This window comes from Oncorhynchus mykiss, chromosome 16 (assembly GCF_057628025.1).
Source record: "Oncorhynchus mykiss isolate SJ-2025 chromosome 16, ASM5762802v1, whole genome shotgun sequence".
NCBI classification, from domain to species: Eukaryota; Metazoa; Chordata; class Actinopteri; order Salmoniformes; family Salmonidae; genus Oncorhynchus; species Oncorhynchus mykiss.
The window spans coordinates 78395001-78412754 of NC_143037.1; the positions used below are offsets into that span (position 1 = coordinate 78395001).

A 17754-nucleotide genomic window follows, 5' to 3' on the forward strand; every position below is an offset into this window, starting at 1 on the left:
TGTGTTGGCCACGCCCACTGATTGGCCACGCTCACTGATTGGCCACGCCCACTGATTGGCCACACCCGGTCTTAATGAGTGCTTGTTTCCTTTGGAATGAGGTTTGTTTGAATAGACGAAAATGAACAGCTTTGTATGCATACAAAAAAACAACATGCCATGTGAGCTCCATCCTGGTGGTGCAGTGAACTAATTCCATGGATAAACAACAGAAGATTACAGGTTTGAATCTCACTAATGCCGTGTCACAATAAAACAAATGTGTTTGCATGATTGAAGCGTGTAGAAAGTAATGTACATGTGTTCCAGCAGTTCCCAGAGTTCCCAAAGTTCCCAGAGTTCCGGGAGTTCCCAGAGTTCCCGGAGTTCCCAGAGTTCCCGGAGTTCCCGGAGTTCCCAGAGTTCCCGGAGTTCCCAGAGTTCTCCTCTGTTCTAAGAATGTTAGGGTTGGGTGGCATCTATATTTTCATATGATCATACCAGCCTTCTCTCATGTCAGGATTTACCACTATACCAGCTTAGTACACAAGGGGGGTTTAAAAATGAAGGAAAAACAGACCATTGGGCGTCCATTACCAGAATGCTAACAAAATGAACACAAGTCATATTGAATTTTACATAGAGGCTGCTTGCTAAATATGTTAACGAGCGCAAACAAAAATACACCAATTGCAAAGACGGCCAATCCAGCTCATAAAGTTATTTGTATATTGGGTAGGAGCTACCGAATGTCATTTTTGATTAGTTTGGACTTTTACAAGCGAAAGTGAAAGTTTTACAGGTCAGGAAATGTATGGCTTCATTCCCAGAACTTCCAAATAACTAAATGTGTAAGCTGGGAAGAGGCTGGGAAAATGTGACCACTGTCAAACTCAAGACAGAGCAATATGGAATGAGGCTTTCTAGAGAGGGAGGTTGGGGGGAGAGAGACAGAGCAATATGGAATGAGGCTTTCTAGAGAGGGAGGTTGGGGGGAGAGAGACAGAGCAATATGGAATGAGGCTTTCTAGAGAGGGAGGTTGGAGGGGGAGAGAGAGAGCAATATGGAATGAGGCTTTCTAGAGAGGGAGGTTGGAGGGGGAGAGAGAGAGCATCTCCTCTTGGGTGAAGTTGCTGCCCTGTTAAAACAGTATTGCTGTCCTCTCCTCTAACTGGGGCTAATAGGTTCCATATGATAATGCTGAGGCTCCTGTGTAGGCTAGCCTACCGACTACAGGCTGGCTGGGGGCTAATAGGTTCCATATGATAATGCTGAGGCTCCTGTGTAGGCTAGCCTACCGACTACAGGCTGGCTGGGGGCTAATGACTTCCACATGCTCTACTAAATATACTTCAGATAACGGGGAGGGGGGCAGAGATGGACAGAGAGAGTGTGAGAGAGAGAGAGAGGGAAAGAGAAAAGGAGAGAGATGAGAAAGAGAGAGAGTTAAAAAAAAACAGTACAGCCCTCTTCTCTATCTTGTCCTCTTTTGTTGTTGTTTATCAACTGTCTCATGGTGTTCTCCTTGTTGTTGTTTATCAACTGTCTCATGGTGTTCACCTTGTTGTTGTTTATCAACTGTCTCATGGTGTTCACCTTGTTGTTGATTATCAACTGTCTCATGGTGTTCTCCTTGTTGTTGTTTATCAACTGTCTCATGGTGTTCACCTTGTTGTTGTTTATCAACTGTCTCATGGTGTTCACCTTGTTGTTGTTTATCAACTGTCTCATGGTGTTCACCTTGTTGTTGTTTATCAACTGTCTCATGGTGTTCTCCTTGTTGTTGTTTATCAACTGTCTCATGGTGTTCACCTTGTTGTTGTTTATCAACTGTCTCATGGTGTTCACCTTGTTGTTGTTTATCAACTGTCTCATGGTGTTCACCTTGTTGTTGTTTATGAACTGTCTCATGGTGTTCACCTTGTTGTTGTTTATCAACTGTCTCATGGTGTTCTCCTTGTTGTTGTTTATCAACTGTCTCATGGTGTTCTCCTTGTTGTTGTTTATCAACTGTCTCATGGTGTTCACCTTGTTGTTGTTTATCAACTGTCTCATGGTGTTCACCTTGTTGTTGTTTATCAACTGTCTCATGGTGTTCACCTTGTTGTTTATCAACTGTCTCATGGTGTTCACCTTGTTGTTGTTTATCAACTGTCTCATGGTGTTCTCCTTGTTGTTGTTTATCAACTGTCTCATGGTGTTCTCCTTGTTGTTGTTTATCAACTGTCTCATGGTGTTCACCTTGTTGTTGTTTATCAACTGTCTCATGGTGTTCACCTTGTTGTTGTTTATCAACTGTCTCATGGTGTTCTCCTTGTTGTTGTTTATCAACTGTCTCATGGTGTTCTCCTTGTTGTTGTTTATCAACTGTCTCATGGTGTTCACCTTGTTGTTGTTTATCAACTGTCTCATGGTGTTCTCCTTGTTGTTGTTTATCAACTGTCTCATGGTGTTCTCCTTGTTGTTGTTTATCAACTGTCTCATGGTGTTCACCTTGTTGTTGTTTATCAACTTTCTCATGGTGTTCACCTTGTTGTTGTTTATCAACTGTCTCATGGTGTTCACCTTGTTGTTGTTTATCAACTGTCTCATGGTGTTCACCTTGTTGTTGTTTATCAACTGTCTCATGGTGTTCTCCTTGTTGTTGTTTATCAACTGTCTCATGGTGTTCTCCTTGTTGTTGTTTATCAACTGTCTCATGGTGTTCTCCTTGTTGTTGTTTATCAAAACATATGGATGCATTCTTACAACTGCAGCTGCACAAAATACCTCCACAATGAAAATGTTACATATTTTGATACACAAGACCCCTAAAGATCAAGATCAAATCCTCAACACTATAGGTCCAGATCTGTTAAATCCGAACCTCAGCCAGGATCTGTTGAAATCAGAACCTCAGCCAGGATCTGTTGAAATCAGAACATCAGCCAGGATCTGTTGAAATCAGAACATCAGTCAGGATCTGTTGAAATCAGAACCTCAGTCAGGATCTGTTGAAATCAGAACCTCAGCCAGGATCTGTTGAAATCTGAACCTCAGCCAGGATCTGTTGAAATCAGAACCTCTGGCAGGATCTGTTGAAATCAGAACCTCGGCCAGGATCTGTTGAAATCAGAACCTCGGCCAGGATCTGTTGAAATCAGAACCTCAGCCAGGATCTGTTGAAATCAGAACCTCGGGCAGGATCTGTTATATCAGAACCTCAGCCAGGATCTGTAGAAATCAGAACCTCAGCCAGGATCTGTTGAAATCAGAACCTCAGCCAGGATCTGTTGAAATCAGAACCTCAGCCAGGATCTGTTGAAATCAGAACCTCAGCCAGGATCTGTTGAAATCAGAACCTCGGGCAGGATCTGTTATATCAGAACCTCAGCCAGGATCTGTTTAAATCAGTACCTCAGCCAGGATCTGTTGAAATCAGAACCTCAGCCAGGATCTGTTGAAATCAGAACCTCAGCCAGGATCTGTTGAAATCAGAACCTCAGTCAGGATATGTTAAATCAGAACCTCAGTCAGGATCTGTTAAATCAGAACCTCAGTCAGGATCTGTTAAATCAGAACCTCAGTCAGGATCTGTTAAATCAGAACCTCAGTCAGGATCTGTTAAATCAGAACCTCAGTCAGGATCTGGTAAATCAGAACCTCAGTCAAGATCTGGTAAATCAGAACCTCAGTCAGGATCTGGTAAACCAGAACCTCAGTCAGGATCTGGTAAATCAGAACCTCAGCCAGGATCTGTTAAATCAGAACCTCAGTCGGGATCTGTTAAATCAGAACCTCAGTCAGGATCTGGTAAATCAGAACCTCAGTCAGGATCTGTTGAAATCAGAACCTCAGTCAGGATCTGTTAAATCAGAACCTCAGTCAGGATCTGTTAAATCAGAACCTCAGACAGGATCTGTTGAAATCAGAACCTCAGCCAGGATCTGTTGAAATCAGAACCTCAGCCAGGATCTGTTGAAATCAGAACCTCAGCCAGGATCTGTTGAAATCAGAACCTCAGTCAGGATCTGTTAAATCAGAACCTCAGTCAGGATCTGTTAAATCAGAACCTCAGTCAGGATCTGTTAAATCAGAACCTCAGCCAGGATCTGTTGAAATCAGAAACTCAGCCAGGATCTGTTGAAATCAGAACCTCGGGCAGGATCTGTTATATCAGAACCTCAGCCAGGATCTGTTGAAATCAGAACCTCAGCCAGGATCTGTTGAAATCAGAACCTCAGACAGGATATGTTAAATCAGAACCTCAGTCAGGATCTGTTAAATCAGAACCTCAGACAGGATCTGTTAAATCAGAACATCAGTCAGGATCTGTTGAAATCAGAACCTCAGTCAGGATCTGTTAAATCAGAACCTCAGTCAGGATCTGTTAAATCAGAACCTCAGACAGGATCTGTTGAAATCAGAACCTCAGTCAGGATCTGGTAAATCAGAACCTCAGTCAGGATCTGTTAAATCAGAACCTCAGTCAGGATCTGTTAAATCAGAACCTCAGACAGGATCTGTTGAAATCAGAACCTCAGTCAGGATCTGTTAAATCAGAACCTCAGTCAGGATCTGTTAAATCAGAACCTCAGTCAGGATCTGTTAAATCAGAACCTCAGACAGGATCTGTTGAAATCAGAACCTCAGACAGGATCTGTTAAATCAGAACCTCAGTCAGGATCTGTTAAATCAGAACCTCAGTCAGGATCTGGTAAATCAGAACCTCAGTCAGGATCTGTTAAATCAGAACCTCAGACAGGATCTGTTAAATCAGAACATCAGTCAGGATCTGTTGAAATCAGAACCTCAGTCAGGATCTGTTGAAATCAGAACCTCAGCCAGGATCTGTTGAAATCAGAACCTCAGCCAGGATCTGTTGAAATCAGAACCTCTGGCAGGATCTGTTGAAATCAGAACCTCGGCCAGAATCTGTTGAAATCAGAACCTCTGGCAGGATCTGTTGAAATCAGAACCTCGGCCAGAATCTGTTGAAATCAGAACCTCGGCCAGGATCTGTTGAAATCAGAACCTCGGCCAGGATCTGTTGAAATCAGAACCTCAGCCAGGATCTGTTGAAATCAGAACCTCGGGCAGGATCTGTTATATCAGAACCTCAGCCAGGATCTGTAGAAATCAGAACCTCAGCCAGGATCTGTTGAAATCAGAACCTCAGCCAGGATCTGTTGAAATCAGAACCTCAGCCAGGATCTGTTGAAATCAGAACCTCAGCCAGGATCTGTTGAAATCAGAACCTCGGGCAGGACCTGTTATATCAGAACCTCAGCCAGGATCTGTTTAAATCAGAACCTCAGCCAGGATCTGTTGAAATCAGAACCTCAGCAGGGATCTGTTGAAATCAGAACCTCAGCCAGGATCTGTTGAAATCAGAACCTCAGTCAGGATCTGTTAAATCAGAACCTCAGTCAGGATCTGTTAAATCAGAACCTCAGTCAGGATCTGTTAAATCAGAACCTCAGCCAGGATCTGTTGAAATCAGAAACTCAGCCAGGATCTTTTGAAATCAGAACCTCGGGCAGGATCTGTTATATCAGAACCTCAGGCAAGATCTGTTGAAATCAGAACCTCAGCCAGGATCTGTTGAAATCAGAACCTCAGACAGGATATGTTAAATCAGAACCTCAGCCAGGATCTGTTGAAATCAGAACCTCAGCCAGGATCTGTTGAAATCAGAACCTCAGACAGGATATGTTAAATCAGAACCTCAGTCAGGATCTGTTAAATCAGAACCTCAGTCAGGATCTGTTAAATCAGAACCTCAGTCAGGATCTGTTAAATCAGAACCTCAGTCAGGATCTTTTAAATCAGAAACTCAGCCAGGATCTGTTGAAATCAGAACCTCGGGCAGGATCTGTTATATCAGAACCTCAGCCAGGATCTGTTGAAATCAGAACCTCAGCCAGGATCTGTTGAAATCAGAACCTCAGACAGGATATGTTAAATCAGAACCTCAGTCAGGATCTGTTAAATCAGAACCTCAGTCAGGATCTGTTAAATCAGAACCTCAGTCAGGATCTGTTAAATCAGAACCTCAGTCAGGATCTGTTAAATCAGAACCTCAGTCAAGATCTGTTAAATCAGAACCTCAGACAGGATCTGTTGAAATCAGAACCTCTGGCAGGATCTGTTGAAATCAGAACCTCGGCCAGAATCTGTTGAAATCAGAACCTCAGCCAGGATCTGTTGAAATCAGAACCTCAGCCAGGATCTGTTATATCAGCTATCCTACAACAGTCTAATGAGGCAGGCTCAGCAGGATAATACAAGCTACCCTACAACAGTGTAATGAGGCAGGCTCAGCAGGATAATACAAGCTATCCTACAACAGTCTAATGAGGCAGGCTCAGCAGGATAATACAAGCTACCCTACAACAGTGTAATGAGGCAGGCTCAGCAGGATAATACAAGCTATCCTACAACAGTCTAATGAGGCAGGCTCAGCAGGATAATACAAGCTACCCTACAACAGTGTAATGAGGCAGGCTCAGCAGGATAATACAAGCTATCCTACAACAGTGTAATGAGGCAGGCTCAGCAGGATAATACAAGCTATCCTACAACAGTCTAATGAGGCAGGCTCAGCAGGATAATACAAGCTATCCTACAACAGTGTAATGAGGCAGGCTCAGCAGGATAATACAAGCTATCCTACAACAGTCTAATGAGGCAGGCTCAGCAGGATAATACAAGCTATCCTACAACAGTCTAATGAGGCAGGCTCAGCATTAAAATACAAGCTATCCTACAACAGTGTAATGAGGCAGGCTCAGCAAGATAATACAAGCTATCCTACAACAGTGTAATGAGGCAGGCTCAGCAGGATAATACAAGCTATCCTACAACAGTGTAATGAGGCAGGCTCAGCAGGATAATACAAGCTATCCTACAACAGTCTAATGAGGCAGGCTCAGCAGGATAATACAAGCTATCCTACAACAGTGTAATGAGGCAGGCTCAGCAGGATAATACAAGCTATCCTACAACAGTGTAATGAGGCAGGCTCAGCAGGATAATACAAGCTATCCTACAACAGTCTAATGAGGCAGGCTCAGCAGGATAATACAAGCTATCCTACAACAGTGTAATGAGGCAGGCTCAGCAGGATAATACAAGCTATCCTACAACAGTGTAATGAGGCAGGCTCAGCAGGATAATACAAGCTATCCTACAACAGCGTAATGAGGCAGGCTCAGCAGGATAATACAAGCTATTCTACAAAAGCGTAATGAGGCAGGCTCAGCAGGATAATACAAGCTATCCTACAACAGTGTAATGAGGCAGGCTCAGCAGGATAATACAAGCTATCCTACAACAGCGTAATGAGGCAGGCTCAGCAGGATAAGGGGACCACCTTCCCAAATCGAATAACAACCTCATAATATTGTCAGGTTATATTTCATTACAACGTTTTGAATAATAAAAAAAATATTTGCCGATTCACCATGAATACTTCTCCATGCAACCTTAAGATGACTCACTACTGTAGTGGCTCTGGATGAGAGAGTCTGTTAAATGACTCACTACTGTAGTGGCTCTGGATCAGAGAGTCTGCTAAATGACTCACTACTGAAGTGGCTCTGTATAAGAGAGTCTGCTAAATGACTCACTACTGTAGTGACTCTGGATAAGAGAGTCTGCTAAATGACTCACTACTGTAGTGGCTCTGGATGAGAGAGTCTGCTAAATGACTCACTACTGTAGTGGCTCTGGATGAGAGAGTCTGCTAAATGACTCACTAACTGTAGTGGCTCTGGATCAGAGAGTCTGCTAAATGACTCACTAACTGTAGTGGCTCTGGATGAGAGAGTCTGCTAAATGACTCACTACTGTAGTGGCTCTGGATGAGAGAGTCTGCTAAATGACTCACTACTGTAGTGGCTCTGGATGAGAGAGTCTGCTAAATGACTCACTACTGTAGTGGCTCTGGATGAGAGAGTCTGCTAAATGACTCACTAACTGTAGTGGCTCTGGATAAGAGAGTCTGCTAAATGACTCACTACTGTAGTGGCTCTGGATAAGAGAGTCTGCTAAATGACTCACTACTGAAGTGGCTCTGTATAAGAGAGTCTGCTAAATGACTCACTACTGTAGTGACTCTGGATAAGAGAGTCTGCTAAATGACTCACTACTGTAATGACTCTGGATAAAAGAGTCTGCTAAATGATTCACTATTGTAGTGACTCTGGATAAGACTCACTCTGGTCTCATATGAATATGTACATGTGAATATAGGGGCCTGGATTGATGCATTGTACACTTCACTATGTTCCTCGGATGTTAAAATGCAGAAAGGCTTCCCAATACCGTCAGGAAGGAACAGAATCAACATGGCAAAATAATCACTTCTAAATTCAAGAAACCATTTTTAACACATTTCTGTTGACTGTCTCCTAAATGTACATCCTGTCAAACTCATAGATTATTTATGATGCAGCAGTCAAAGCAGGGCTTCTGATTGGCTGCATTAATATTCAGTATCATTGTTTATATTATGTTTGACAGGAGGAAACAGCGTGATATTTATTTATGTAGCTGTACGAAACATGTACTGTATGTCCACTTGCATATGCACATTGTAGGATACTTACCATAGATTACTTATCACATTATGAATGAATGTATGCAGCTATACTCAGTGGTGCAGTGGAGGGTATATGCAGTGGTGCAGTGGAGGAAATATGGAGGGGTGTCTTGGAGGATATATGCAATGGTGCAGTGGAGGATATATGGAGGGGTGTCTTGGAGGATATATGCAATGGTGCAGTGGAGGATATATGCAATGGTGCAGTGGAGGAAATATGGAGGGGTGTCTTGGAGGATATATGCAATGGTGCAGTGGAGGAAATATGGAGGGGTGTCTTGGAGGATATATGCAATGGTGCAGTGGAGGAAATATGGAGGGGTGTCTTGGAGGATATATGCAATGGTGCAGTGGAGGATATATGGAGGGGTGTCTTGGAGGATATATGCAATGGTGCAGTGGAGGATATATGCAATGGTGCAGTGGAGGAAATATGGAGGGGTGTCTTGGAGGATATATGCAATGGTGCAGTGGAGGAAATATGGAGGGGTGTCTTGGAGGATATATGCAATGGTGCAGTGGAGGAAATATGGAGGGGTGTCTTGGAGGATATATGCAATGGTGCAGTGGAGGAAATATGGAGGGGTGTCTTGGAGGATATATGCAATGGTGCAGTGGAGGAAATATGGAGGGGTGTCTTGGAGGATATATGCAGTGGTGCAGTGGAGGGTATATGCAGCTATACTCAGTGGTGTAGTGGAGGGTATATGCAGCTATACTCAGTGGTGTAGTGGAGGGTATATGCAGTGGTGTAGTGGAGGGTATATGCAGCTATACTCAGTGGTATAGTGGAGGGTATATGCAGCTATACTCAGTGGTATAGTGGAGGGTATATGCAGCTATACTCAGTGGTATAGTGGAGGGTATATGCAGCTATACTCAGTGGTATAGTGGAGGGAATATGTAGTGGTATAGTGGAGGGTATATGCAGCTATACTCAGTGGTATAGTGGAGGAAATATGCAGCTATACTCAGTGGTATAGTGGAGGGAATATGTAGTGGTATAGTGGAGGGTATATGCAGCTATACTCAGTGGTATAGTGGAGGGTATATGCAGCTATACTCAGTGGTATAGTGGAGGGTATATGTAGTGGTATAGTGGAGGGTATATGCAGCTATACTCAGTGGTGTAGTGGAGGATATATGCAGCTATACTCAGAGGTATAGTGGAGGGTATATGCAGCTATACTCAGTGGTGTAGTGGAGGGAATATGTAGTGGTATAGTGGAGGGTATATGCAGCTATACTCAGTGGTATAGTGGAGGGAATATGTAGTGGTATAGTGGAGGGTATATGCAGCTATACTTAGTGGTATAGTGGAGGGTATATGCAGCTATACTCAGTGGTATAGTGGAGGGAATATGTAGTGGTATAGTGGAGGGTATATGCAGCTATACTTAGTGGTATAGTGGAGGGTATATGCAGCTATACTCAGTGGTGTAGTGGAGGGTATATGCAGCTGTACTCAGTGGTGTAGTGGAGGGTATATGCAGCTATACTCAGTGGTATAGTGGAGGGAATATGTAGTGGTGTAGTGGAGGGAATATGCAGCTATACTCAGTGGTGTAGTGGAGGGTATATGCAGCTATACTCAGTGGTGTAGTGGAGGGTATATGTAGCTGTACTCAGTGGTGTAGTGGAGGGTATATGCAGTGGTATAGTGGAGGGTATATGTAGTGGTGTAGTGGAGGGTATATGTAGTGGTGTAGTGGAGGGAATATGCAGCTATACTCAGTGGTGTAGTGGAGGGTATATGCAGCTATACTCAGTGGTGTAGTGGAGGGTATATGCAGCTATACTCAGTGGTGTAGTGGAGGGTATATGCAGCTATACTCAGTGGTGTAGTGGAGGGTATATGTAGCTGTACTCAGTGGTGTAGTGGAGGGTATATGCAGTGGTATAGTGGAGGGTATATGTAGTGGTATAGTGGAGGGTATATGTAGTGGTATAGTGGAGGGTATATGCAGTGGTATAGTGGAGGGTATATGTAGTGGTATAGTGGAGGGTATATGCAGTGGTATAGTGGAGGGTATATGTAGTGGTATAGTGGAGGGTATATGTAGTGGTATAGTGGAGGGTATATGTAGTGGTATAGTGGAGGGTATATGCAGTGGTATAGTGGAGGGTATATGTAGTGGTATAGTGGAGGGTATATGTAGTGGTATAGTGGAGGGTATATGTAGTGGTATAGTGGAGGGTATATGCAGTGGTATAGTGGAGGGTATATGTAGTGGTATAGTGGAGGGTATATGCAGTGGTATAGTGGAGGGTATATGTAGTGGTGTAGTGGAGGAAATATGTAGTGGTGTAGTGGAGGGTATATGTAGTGGTATAGTGGAGGGTATATGTAGTGGTATAGTGGAGGGTATATGTAGTGGTATAGTGGAGGGTATATGTAGTGGTATAGTGGAGGGTATATGTAGTGGTATAGTGGAGGGTATATGCAGTGGTGTAGTGGAGGAAATATGTAGTGGTGTAGTGGAGGGTATATGTAGTGGTATAGTGGAGGGTATATGTAGTGGTATAGTGGAGGGTATATGTAGTGGTATAGTGGAGGGTATATGTAGTGGTATAGTGGAGGGTATATGTAGTGGTGTAGTGGAGGAAATATGTAGTGGTGTAGTGGAGGGAATATGCAGCTATACTCAGTGGTATAGTGGAGGGTATATGGAGCTATACTCAGTGGTATAGTGGAGGGTATATGCAGCTATACTCAGTGGTATAGTGGAGGGTATATGCAGTGGTGTAGTGGAGGGTATATGCAGTGGTATAGTGGAGGGTATATGCAGCTATACTCAGTGGTGTAGTGGAGGGTATATGCAGCTATACTCAGTGGTATAGTGGAGGATATATGCAGCTATACTCAGTGGTATAGTGGAGGGTATATGCAGCTATACTCAGTGGTATGGTGGAGGGTATATGCAGCTATACTCAGTGGTGTAGTGGAGGGTATATGCAGCTATACTCAGTGGTATAGTGGAGGGTATATGTAGTGGTGTAGTGGAGGGTATATGCAGCTATACTCAGTGGTGTAGTGGAGGATATATGCAGCTATACTCAGTGGTATAGTGGAGGGTATATGCAGCTATACTCAGTGGTATAGTGGAGGGTATATGCAGCTATACTCAGTGGTGTAGTGGAGGGTATATGCAGCTATACTCAGTCGTATAGTGGAGGGTATACTCAGTGGTGTAGTGGAGGGTATATGCAGTGGTGTAGTGGAGGGTATATGCAGTGGTGTAGTAGAGGGTATATGTATTGGTGTAGTAGAGGGTATATGTATTGGTGTAGTAGAGGGTATATGTAGTGGTGTAGTGGAGGGAATATGTAGTGGTGTAGTGGAGGGTATATGCAGCTATACTCAGTGGTATAGTGGAGGGTATATGCAGTGGTGTAGTGGAGGGTATATGCAGTGGTGTAGTAGAGGGTATATGTATTGGTGTAGTAGAGGGTATATGTATTGGTGTAGTAGAGGGTATATGTAGTGGTGTAGTGGAGGGAATATGTAGTGGTGTAGTGGAGGGTATATGCAGCTATACTCAGTGGTATAGTGGAGGGTATATGCAGCTATACTCAGTGGTATAGTGGAGGGTATATGCAGCTATACTCAGTGGTGTAGTGGAGGGTATATGCAGCTATACTCAGTGGTATAGTGGAGGGAATATGTAGTGGTGTAGTGGAGGGAATATGCAGCTATACTCAGTGGTGTAGTGGAGGGTATATGCAGCTATACTCAGTGGTGTAGTGGAGGGTATATGTAGCTGTACTCAGTGGTGTAGTGGAGGGTATATGCAGTGGTATAGTGGAGGGTATATGTAGTGGTGTAGTGGAGGGTATATGTAGTGGTGTAGTGGAGGGAATATGCAGCTATACTCAGTGGTATAGTGGAGGGTATATGCAGCTATACTCAGTGGTGTAGTAGAGGGTATATGCAGCTATACTCAGTGGTATAGTGGAGGGTATATGTAGTGGTATAGTGGAGGGTATATGCAGTGGTATAGTGGAGGGAATATGTAGTGGTGTAGTGGAGGGAATATGCAGCTATACTCAGTGGTGTAGTGGAGGGTATATGCAGCTATACTCAGTGGTGTAGTGGAGGGTATATGCAGCTATACTCAGTGGTATAGTGGAGGGTATATGCAGCTATACTCAGTGGTATAGTGGAGGGTATATGCAGCTATACTCAGTGGTGTAGTAGAGGGTATATGCAGCTATACTCAGTGGTATAGTGGAGGGTATATGCAGCTATACTCAGTGGTATAGTGGAGGGTATATGCAGCTATACTCAGTGGTGTAGTAGAGGGTATATGCAGCTATACTCAGTGGTATAGTGGAGGGTATATGCAGCTATACTCAGTGGTGTAGTGGAGGGTATATGCAGCTATACTCAGTGGTATAGTGGAGGGTATATGCAGCTATACTCAGTGGTGTAGTAGAGGGTATATGCAGCTATACTCAGTGGTATAGTGGAGGGTATATGTAGTGGTATAGTGGAGGGTATATGCAGTGGTATAGTGGAGGGAATATGTAGTGGTGTAGTGGAGGGAATATGCAGCTAGACTCAGTGGTGTAGTGGAGGGTATATGCAGCTATACTCAGTGGTGTAGTGGAGGGAATATGCAGCTATACTCAGTGGTGTAGTGGAGGGTATATGCAGCTATACTCAGTGGTATAGTGGAGGGTATATGCAGCTATACTCAGTGGTATAGTGGAGGATATATGCAGCTATACTCAGTGGTGTAGTGGAGGGTATATGCAGCTATACTCAGTGGTGTAGTGGAGGGTATATGCAGCTAGACTCAGTGGTATAGTGGAGGGTATATGCAGCTATACTCAGTGGTATAGTGGAGGGAATATGCAGCTATACTCAGTGGTGTAGTGGAGGGTATATGCAGCTATACTCAGTGGTATAGTGGAGGGTATATGCAGCTATACTCAGTGGTGTAGTGGAGGGAATATGCAGCTATACTCAGTGGTGCAGTGGTATAGTGGAGGGTATATGCAGCTATACTCAGTGGTGTAGTGGAGGGTATATGCAGCTATACTCAGTGGTGTAGTGGAGGGTATATGCAGCTAGACTCAGTGGTGTAGTGGAGGGTATATGCAGTGGTGTAGTGGAGGGTATATGCAGCTATACTCAGTGGTGTAGTGGAGGGTATATGCAGCTATACTCAGTGAATGTATGTGTCAAATACCTGACTGTGCCCAGCATCACGTGGTACGGCTCATTATATTGTTGTGTACTGAGGAACGTGTAACTTGGTTACAGAAGAAAATCACTTTCAATGACCTTATGTTGGGGGCTTTCATCAAGGTTAGTGTTTCTATAGGTTGGGGGCTTTCATCAAGGTTAGTGTTTCTATAGGTTGGGGGCTTTCATCAAGGTTAGTGTTTCTATAGGTTGGGGGCTTTCATCAAGGTGTTTCTATAGGTTGGGGGCTTTCATCAAGGTTAGTGTTTCTGTAGGTTGGGGGCTTTCATCAAGGTTAGTGTTTCTATAGGTTGGGGGCTTTCATCAAGGTGTTTCTTTAGGTTGGGGGCTTTCATCAAGGTGTTTCTATAGGTTAGGGGTTTTCATCAAGGTGTTTCTATAGGTTGGGGGCTTTCATCAAGGTGTTTCTTTAGGTTGGGGGCTTTCATCAAGGTGTTTCTATAGGTTGGGGGCTTTCATCAAGGTGTTTCTATAGGTTGGGGGCTTTCATCAAGGTGTTTCTATAGGTTGGGGGCTTTCATCAAGGTTAGTGTTTCTATAGGTTGGGGGCGTTCATCAAGGTTAGTGTTTCTATAGGTTGGGGGGCTTTCATCAAGGTTAGTGTTTCTGTAGGTTGGGGGCTTTAATCAAGGTTAGTGTTTCTGTAGGTTGGGGGCTTTCATCAAGGTTAGTGTTTCTATAGGTTGGGGGCTTTCATCAAGGTTAGTGTTTCTGTAGGTTGGGGGCTTTCATCAAGGTTAGTGTTTCTATAGGTTGGGGGGCTTTCGTCAAGGTTAGTGTTTCTATAAGTTGGGGGCGTTCATCAAGGTTAGTGTTTCTATAGGTTGGGGGGCTTTCATCAAGGTTAGTGTTTCTGTAGGTTGGGGGCTTTCATCAAGGTTAGTGTTTCTATAGGTTGGGGGGCTTTCATCAAGGTTAGTGTTTCTATAGGTTGGGGGCTTTCATCAAGGTGTTTCTGTAGGTTGGGGGCTTTCATCAAGGTGTTTCTTAGAGTAGCGTCGTCTCCAGGTTATTGAACACAGCACATATCAGCCTGGGATATCAACCATTCAGAGTTGGTCATAGTGGCAGTGACCATAGAATTATATGGGAGTGACCTCACTGAGTAAAGTATTTGTCATCAGGATATGTCCATTGTTAGTGTAACAGTATAGACTTTACGTCCGTCCCCTCGCCCCGACCTGGGCGCGAACCAGGGGAGCTCTGCACACATCAACAGTCACCCTCGAAGCATCGTTACCCATCGCTCCACAAAAGGCCCTTGCAGAACCACTACTTCCAAGGTCTCAGAGCGAGTGACGTCACCAATTGAAACGCCACTAGCGCGCACCACCGCTAACTAGCTAGCCATTTCACATTGGCTACATTAGCAAAAACATCCCCCCTGGTCGTCACTAGTTAACACAGCCACAGTCAGAATTATGGCTAAACTCCGCCCGTTTCTACAGTTTCTCTTCATAAAAATTGATTTTAAACCTAACCCTAACATTAAACCTAACCTTAACCACACTGATAACACTATGACTAACCCTAACCTTAAATTAAGACCAAACACACATTTTAGTTTTCATGAATTTTTACGATGTAGCCAATGTTGACTTTGTGGCTGTGTTATCTAGTGGAAGCCATTCCCCCTGGTCTTGAGTGAGAAAAAACAACAGGTCCTACCTTCCAGCTAGCTAATTAGCAAAGGACATAGCTAGCTAGCTAATTAGCAAAGGACATAGCTAGCTAGCTAATTAGCAAAGGACATGGTTAGCTAGCTAATTAGCAAAGGATATAATTAGCTAGCTAATTAGCAAAGGACATAGCTAGCTAGCTAATTAGCAAAGGACATAGCTAGCTAGCTAATTAGCAAAGGACATAGCTAGCTAGCTAATTAGCAAAGGATATAGCTAGCTAGCTAATGGCTTCCCCAAGAAGAAGAAAGACAACCCAATAAAATCTGTGGTCGATGTGTGTCGCGCATCTTTATTGCCAAGACGTCGGCCGATAAGACAGCCAAGACGTTGGACCGATAAGACAGCCAAGACGTCGGCCGATAAGACAGCCAAGACGTTGGACCGATAAGACAGCCAAGACGTTGGACCGATAAGACAGCCAAGACGTCGGCCAATAAGACAGCCAAGACGTTGGACCGATAAGACAGCCAAGACGTCGGCCAATAAGACGGAGCTACACAAGACAAGGGAAGGTGTTGTGGGTGATGATTGGTTGGTAGATTAAGCCAATGAGTAATGATTCTCCCAGAACTCTGTATTGACTAACGAAGGCCAAGTTCAATGCGTTGGTCCACCAGACCTTCCGCACATTTGGGAACGATATTGGTAGTTGCTGTTCGAGATCCTTGGGACCCCATTGAAGTTGAAATGTAAAATGGTTAAGGTTAGGATTAAGGACCTTTCAAGGTTCCCGGATAGCACTACCCAAACGTTTGAAGCACGCTCTGGCTCCCTCCATGATGTTGCACCAATGAAGTGATGTGATTTTGATCATGTGCTTTCTCTGCAAGGGCTTAGTAACAATAGTTTTGATTTTCTCTTGTCAGGATTAAGCTGTCCCAATTTAAATGATGTCCCACTCTATTTGAATTCACCCTTTGGGTAGCCTCTGAAATCAAACTCGCAACTCTGGCAATGCAAGCGCCATGCCATGCCATGCTCTATCAAACTAAGCCATATAGGACTACTAGTTGTTCACACAGTGTCATTCCTTCGTTGGATAATTTTAGCCAAAATTAGAGTATACCTACAGCACTGACTATGCTCCATAAATCATTGACACCGTTTCCACTTCTGCTGCATACATCACATCACCTATAGCAACATGGGTGCACGGTATGCTCCCTCCTCCTTCTCATCTGGTCGACTCCTCGACGCATTACTACACGTAGCCAAGCACACATCCACTGCGGGCAAATGGCTATATTGATCAGTATATTAACTGCGCTATTTATATTGGGGGGGAAGGGGGAGGGGACGCTAGAATGCACAACAAGAACACAGGATGATGGCAAATAAATCAATCTATATAGCGAACACAGGATGATGGCAAATAAATCAATCTATATAGACTTACCCCGGAGCACACTGGTTTTATCCATGTACATAGCGCAGCAAAACACAAATCCAGTCATTAAAAAAACCCGAACGGGAGACAGAATCTCCCAATCGCAACGGAATAAGAACCTAGGCGATGGGACCGAGCCACAGTTAAGGCTGTATTCCTATTTCTAAAGCAATCCCCGGGTGTTCTGTCTGCCACCAAAGAACAGACAGCGAGACTACATAAAAAATAAAAAATAAATATATATATAGGTTAAAATATGTAGGTTAAATGGCTGTGAACGGGGAAAGGCAGTCGGGATGGCCCTCCCTGGTCGTCAGAGCACCGGGCGCAATGACAGCATCGGTTCAGCAGCAGCGGCGGCAGCATCCTCTGCTCACTGGGTCAAGCGCAGGGCTGATATTATCAGCATCCAAGCAGCAAATTATTTTTCCTCTGGCAGCACAACGATATCCTTTAAACGATAGTCTTACAAATGTGGTGCATGATACACGATTAATAATCCATCAATCAATGTAGACATTTGTATCCGTCAACGGATTTTAAAATAAATAAATATTGTGTTGCTTTGCGGCCCACCACCCCTCTCTGTCCTCTCCGCTGCTGTCCTAGTAACACAGCGCCAGAGTGCAGCATCATATTGCCATTGGAATCACATGCATTATGACCCCAGCCAGTCGAGCCTCCCTCCCCCTTCTCCCTCTCCTCTCTCACACTCCTCCCGTCTCCACATCCATCTACCTCACTCCGACATCCTCTCTCTCTCTCTCTCTCTCTCTCTCGTTTTTCAGTTTCCTTGACAACAAATTAGAGGTAGAGTATATTTGTTTGGTTCTATATCAGAAAGGAAGGCACAGTGATGCCGAAACGTTGATAAATACACATTTAAATTGCTGGGAGATTATCTTTCTT

General features: G+C 44.0%; 1 protein-coding gene and 1 long non-coding RNA gene across 3 annotated transcripts in view; both read right to left on the bottom strand.

The window, feature by feature from the left end:
• The window catches only part of LOC149977354 (uncharacterized), a 460718-nt gene that overhangs the window by 155482 nt on the left and 287482 nt on the right, over positions 1-17754 (bottom strand). The gene's annotated exons all lie outside the window — the stretch shown is intronic.
• LOC110491181 (FYVE, RhoGEF and PH domain containing 1) overlaps positions 1-17754 on the bottom strand; it is a 166234-nt gene that overhangs the window by 63367 nt on the left and 85113 nt on the right. Inside the window, exon 1 of one of the 2 annotated variants that reach the window (XM_090204039.1) lies at positions 16855-17556. The exons of the other annotated variant lie outside the window; for it this stretch is intronic. Within the exon in view, the coding sequence (XP_090060165.1) occupies positions 16855-16912 (58 nt within the window). The 5' untranslated portion in view covers positions 16913-17556. Of the gene's footprint in view, positions 1-16854; positions 17557-17754 lie in introns of those variants that run through there. 2 annotated transcript variants of the gene reach the window in all.